At 52.4% G+C, this 5,808-nt stretch overlaps 2 protein-coding genes across 2 annotated transcripts; one reads left to right on the top strand and one right to left on the bottom strand.

The window, feature by feature from the left end:
* Positions 1–796: 796 nt before the first annotated feature.
* ENH_00064130 (hypothetical protein, conserved) lies at positions 797–1,573 on the bottom strand (the record flags this gene model as incomplete). The annotated part of the gene is made up of 1 exon (XM_013577247.1): positions 797–1,573. The coding sequence occupies one exon, from the start codon at positions 1,571–1,573 to the stop codon at positions 797–799; it is 777 nt and encodes a 258-aa protein (XP_013432701.1).
* Positions 1,574–4,967: 3,394 nt separating this feature from the next.
* ENH_00064120 (Small conserved protein, related) lies at positions 4,968–5,198 on the top strand (the record flags this gene model as incomplete). The annotated part of the gene is made up of 1 exon (XM_013577246.1): positions 4,968–5,198. One exon carries the CDS (start codon positions 4,968–4,970, stop codon positions 5,196–5,198), a length of 231 nt encoding a protein of 76 aa, XP_013432700.1.
* Positions 5,199–5,808: the final 610 nt, after the last annotated feature.

The following is a 5,808-nucleotide window of genomic DNA, read 5'->3' as shown; positions in this document are numbered from 1 at the left end:
TTGCTACACAAACATACGCCTTGACTGACGCACTGCGTTGCGCTAGTGACTAAAAATGTGCAGACATTAATTATCCGGGCCCCGGCCCCTGCTGAAGGGCTCGGCTAGCCATCTTAACCTGGAGCCTAGTTCCAGGAAACAAGGGGGAGAAACTGGCCTGGGCGGGTCCAAAGTAATTGCAGGAATGCAATCTCGAAGGCAACTTGAGGTCCCCAGCCCTGACAACTCACGAGACAGCTTTGAGTCAGAGATTCCCTCAAAAACGTGAAAGAAATGCGGAAAGTAGGACTAAAGCTAAAAAGTTTGCACTTCTGCAGTGTGCTGTTACGTTTCCGAATAGATTAGCCAGCGGCAGGCAAAACCTCCTCAGCGTGCCGTACCTCGGCGAAAACAGAAATCAATTGAAATAAATAGAAACGCAATACATATATTTGCTGCACCAGCCCGCCAGAAACGGAGAGACGGCAGGTTGAGGGGCAACTTACTTCAATGAAGCCTTGCTCAGAAGCAAGCCTATGAAATAAGCCGCGGAGGGACCTCCCCCCGGAGAGCGCAGTCTACAATAATCCATTTCGGAGTGAAAGAGTGATTCTCTGTAGAGCTAAAACTGCTGTAGATCGCGCCTACCAGACTGAAAAGAGTGGATGGCACTGCGCCCCCGGCGAGACTGCGAGTGGCGCGTTGGGCTCTCTGGCTGTTCCCTTTCCGCTTTCCCAAGGCCAGCAACAAGCCAGACTTGGCTGATCCTGCGGGAATAGAGAAAAGTGGGAAAAGGGGGGAGGCCTGCATCCCTTGTTCACCGCCTTCGGCTCTTCTTGCGGGTGGCCAGCCACACAAGGAGCCCCACAAGGCCAATGACCAAAATGCCGCCGCTGATGATCAAAATGATTTCCACCGTAGACAGCCCCGTGTCCGGGGCTTGGTAGTAGGCGGGCGCAGGCCCGAAGCCCACGGCCGGAGCCATTGTCATGGGCTGAGCCCCCATGGCTCCTCCTTGAATCAAGTTCACTCCTGTTCCCAGCATGCCTGTGAGCAGCTGGTCGAAGATCTGCTTCACGCCCACCTGCAGGTGCGAAGCTGCGGGGCTTTCACTTGCAAGCGAAGGGTCCTTGCTTTCAGCCTGCAGCTCTAAGGATTCCGTGGCTTTCAAGGCGGCCTCTTGAGCCTCAGCGTCAAGCGCGTCACTGGACAGAACTCCCTGTTCTCCCCGGCGGAAGCGCCCGCTTCCCAGGCGCTCTTCGCTTGCTGCCAAACGCTTATTTAAAGCTTTTGTTTCGATTTTGCCTTCATTTTCCGCACTAGAGCTTTCAGGGGCTTCATTGCTGACGCTGCTCGCAGCCACGGCAGAGCTCGCCGAGTCGGCCAGCGCGCCTTTGGCCCCTTTGGCGGTGCTCAGGCTTTCTTTTGTGGCCTTCTGAGAACTTCTGGAAAGAAGAAAGGACGATTTGGGTCCCTCCACCGCGGGAGGCGCGGCCTGGGGATACACACGAGTCAAAGGCGCTCCTGTGCAGCCACCCAAAGAGGTGAATGCAACGGCTACAAGCAGCCATCGCAGGACAGAGGTGCCCCGCATCTCCCACCCTTTTAGTCGATGCCTAAAGAGAGGCAGCGGAGGCGCTGCAAGGCGGCGGTCTCATGCATGTGCCCTTCTTCCCTTTGAGTTGCACCCTTGGGACGGCCCGAGACAAAAAAGAGAGAGAACTGCAACTGACGAGGGCGGACACTATGAAAGCCGATATACGTGTTGCCCAAAGGCCAAAATGTCTGGTTCTTTGGCCTCAATGATTTGATAGGTCCATGTTGTGCTGCTGAATGGGACACAGACGACCAGGGCAATGGGCTGGTCCATCCAGATCAAGCACCGTTGCCTGTCTTCCCTGCAAACTGAAGCCGAGTTTACTAAAAGCCTCGAATATATTTTACAAACGAAAATCTGTAAAACATTAATCGAGGCTTCAGATACTTGAAAAGAGAACGAAGTTACCACTCGAGCACCACCGCCCACTCGCGCTGGTCGGGGCCCCGTGCCCGCACGACTCTCGGCAAAACAAGCGAAAACGCGATAAGCCGGGAAGTCCTTGCGGCTCTTCAATTAAAAGACAAATGCATTAGCTTATTGGTTTTTTCCTGACGCTTTTAGATCGGAGTGGCCTTACCGCGAAGCGCATCTTCTGTTGTGGCGAGTAGGGAACAGGCGTGCTCGATATTGGCTAGCCACGAGAAGACGTACATTTGAGCATGCAGCCCGGAAATGCCAAAACGAGGTAAATATAAGTAGTTTGGAAAGTTTTTAGTTTCCGCAGAAAAGAGGAAAGGACCAACTCGCTGTCTTATGAAGTCGGCGGCGCAGCAGACTCGACAAAGGCGAAACACGAAAAGGCTCTCCTTAGAGTTGATAAGGAGTCACTCCGCCTCCGATGCCCTTTTTGGCATAAATCTAGATTATTCTTTCCCAAAAGGCAGAGACACAGTGCCGGCAAGCCCGGCGCTACGTATACTTGGAGAGGCAGTCGCTGCTGTCGCTTCGCTGCTACTGCTACTTATAAAAGCGGTGAGCCTAGCACATGTTGCACGACAACGGAATGCATTAGACTCATTTTCCCTTTTCTTGACTGTCTTCTGGTGTCTCAAGTGTTGGAAGATCTCAAGCAAGAACTGAGGCCACACGTAGCTGTGCAAGTTCTGGATTTCTCTGCGGATAGATGACGTCAACTGTGACGGCTTAAGATGCCAGCACCAACTCATTCCCTCTATAGTGCTGCAAAAGGTCTTTGAAGTGTACTTGATTGCCTGGGGAGATAGGGCGTGAGCTTCGTATTTGGCACTACAAGTGAATGCGCCTCTTGTTGTATTAATCTGTAAAATGCGGGTAGTCTGACACATGCAACGCAGAGCCTATCAAAACAGGGAACTAAAAATGAAACTTCCTCTTAGTTGCCAAATGCTGTCGATGAAGCTGTCTTTGAGTGAAAGGGTAGATCACTTTGCCGAAGGTTCCCCTGATGGGATCTGGTTGGCGAGGCTTGCAAATGCACACTGCTTCAAATAAGCTTTGCATTGCTTTGAAAAATAGAAAAACAAGGATCGATAAAAAGAACTTAAAAGTAGAATTATTGTAGTCAACGCTCCTCTTGGTAAAATGGTTGAACTCTGTCCTTGCAAGGTAAGGTTTTATACCTCCAGTGACACGCAAAGCTGCTTGCCAGCCATAGTCTACATGAGTGGATTCAAAAAGCCGGAAAATAATTGCTTTGGCCAGGAGAAACTCCGGATCCATGGCCTGGTGCACAGATTTGAATGGAAGAGCTGCATCTGAATTGCGCAGACGCGTGGTTTTGTTGAAGTCCAGCTAGGATACGCAACTCTGGAGAACTATAAAGCCAGTTACTTTTCTGCAGCACTTCGCCTTCAAATAGTTTCATTGTGACCAGCTTTTCCTTCCGCTTTATCAGCTGCGTTGTTGCTTTCCTTTCACTTATTTCAGCGCTCTGCTTAAGCCATCTCATAAACGCAAAGATACTCCTTTATATTCGTGAAAACACTGATATGCTCGTTTCTAGATTAATAGTAACCACTAAACTCAGAAGCTTCCCCAGAAAGTTGAAACCCATAGACTCTGATCCTGTACTGCAAATCGAGATCTAATTTAGCTGCGTCATTTCGACTGTTTTCTCGCGGATTTGCATTTATTTGAAATTCCACACCAAGTCCTCAGCGCTAGCTGGTAGTCAACGCTAAGCTATGTTTCGAGCTGTAAGGTAGAAAGCTTTCAGGGCTGAGCACTCTAGATAAGTTCCAACGCGCTGTTGGCCCGTAATATCGTTAAAGACATTTGCTTCATTGCTGACGCGCGTCTGCTTAGCGTTGTGGTATATCCGTGCGTTCTGTCCACTTGCTTTTGGCCTAATGCATCAGTAGAGGCAACTACTTTGGTGGAAATGCCCTTCTGCAGTGACGTGGATTCCTCAGCTGCTCTTCTCTTATCAAACTCCGCACCTTCGCCTGAGACGAAGTGTGGCCTGTCGAAGCGCCGTCCAGTGCAAAAGTTCGCTAAGAGCTATAGCGAGTGCTGGATTTACTCATAGGCTTCGTGTAGATGCTCAAGCCTCTTGAAATCACAACCCAAGACTGCCCGCCCTCGCTCTTCCGGATTGCCTCTCGTACAAGTAATATCACAGATGAACAAAATCCCTTTGAGCACAGCCGTGTTCTTAAAGACAATTCGTGCGGCGGAATCTCTCAAGAAAATGAGCAATCGTGGAGAAGGTGTGCTGCTGCGGTTGCTCGCACCCCTCTATAAGGAACCAGTGCAACAGACCAGCGAGAAATTTCGCTGGCATGTCCTATTCACTCTATGAATCCATTTCAAATCTGGAGACGTTGGAATTTAAATAGCTTGACTCCCGCTTTCGCTCTGGAACACGCGCAAGCGCTCCCCGGTGTAAGGTCCCGGAACAATGCACCAGTCGCCTGTTTTCGCGGTCAATTTGCAGCGTTGCATGCCTATTTGAGTCTGTTGTCTTCAACTTAATTATATTTAATTCTCAATACACAATCTAACCGCCAAATTCATAAAACCACAAGAGCCGCTGGGGTGGCAGGAAGCTGTGCCCGCCAGCGGAACCCCCCGAGCATCCGGCTATGGACGGGGGCACGCCGCCGTTCTTCCAAGCAATATAACTATTCTTTGCCACTATTATAATCCTATTTAATTAAATATTCTTTTAATTTACGAGAAATGCAGGTGTAAGCTGTGAATCGCGAGCCGGTGAGCACCGCCGCAAGCATGTCGCAGCGTGTCATCAGATCCTGCAAAACCGAAGCCTCCGCAGCCCCGTTTGTTCGCGTGCCAGATAGAGGCGCAGTGAGCCCAACCAGGTTCCTTTGCAGGAATTGTCTTTGTAATTTGTTGAAAAGCGTTGCCATTTAGTCATTTTTAATCCTTAATCCTCGCCCGGCCGGCCAAAATGACCCGCGGGAACCAGCGCGACGTGGACCGCGAACGTGCGCAGCGGCGCAACCAGCGCGGCATGCAAAACTCCACTCTCAAGTCCAAAGACAAGAACTTAAACGTTGTTTGCGAAGTTTGCAGACAAACTTTCATGTGCACAATCAAGCGGCCGACGCTGGAGCAGCACATGGAGTCCAAGCACCCCAAGCACCAGTTCCGAGACTGCTTTCCCAACTTCGAAGACTGAGCCGGGGCTTCCCGGCCCCTGCATGCGCTGGACTCCGCCGAATGCGCAGGTAGACAGTTTCGCCCAGCCAGGGGGCCCCAGTGGGGCCCCAGAGCGGGGCTGGGGCGGAGCCAGACAGGAGAAAGGCCAGCAGCGCCGCCCCAGCTTTCAGGGAAGCAGCAGCAGCAGATTAGAGCCTTGCAGGCGGCTTGGGGCGCACAGGGGCTGCTGCGGGGGCGGGGCTGCGGGGCCCCACAGTGGGGCGGCGGCGGCGCATGCAGCAGCAGCAGCAGCAGCAGCAGCAGCAACGGCAGGAACGGCTAGCAGCGCCGCAGTCGCGGCAGCAGCAGCAGCGGGACTGCTGCGCAGTTTGTCAGGAGAGCCAGCAGCAAGGCCCCGTCTGCTGCATGCGCTGCTGCTAGCTCGCTTCGTTTGTTAAAGGTTAACCTGCACTTCTCACTACTGGGCGCAGCCAAACTGCTGGGCTTTCCCGGGGCCAACACAATGGCTGCACTGCAGCAGGCTGCTGCACTGCAGCAGGCTGCTGCACTGCAGCAGGCTGCACTGCAGCGGGCTGCTGCACTGCAGCAGGCTGCTGCACTGCAGCAGGCTGCACTGCAGCAGGCTGCTG

Source organism: Eimeria necatrix, genomic scaffold (genome assembly GCF_000499385.1).
Source record: "Eimeria necatrix Houghton genomic scaffold, Enh_scaff57, whole genome shotgun sequence".
Lineage (NCBI taxonomy): Eukaryota > Apicomplexa > Conoidasida > Eucoccidiorida > Eimeriidae > Eimeria > Eimeria necatrix.
The sequence above is the reverse complement of the archived record's forward strand: the minus strand, read 5'-3'. Positions and strand labels throughout refer to the sequence as shown.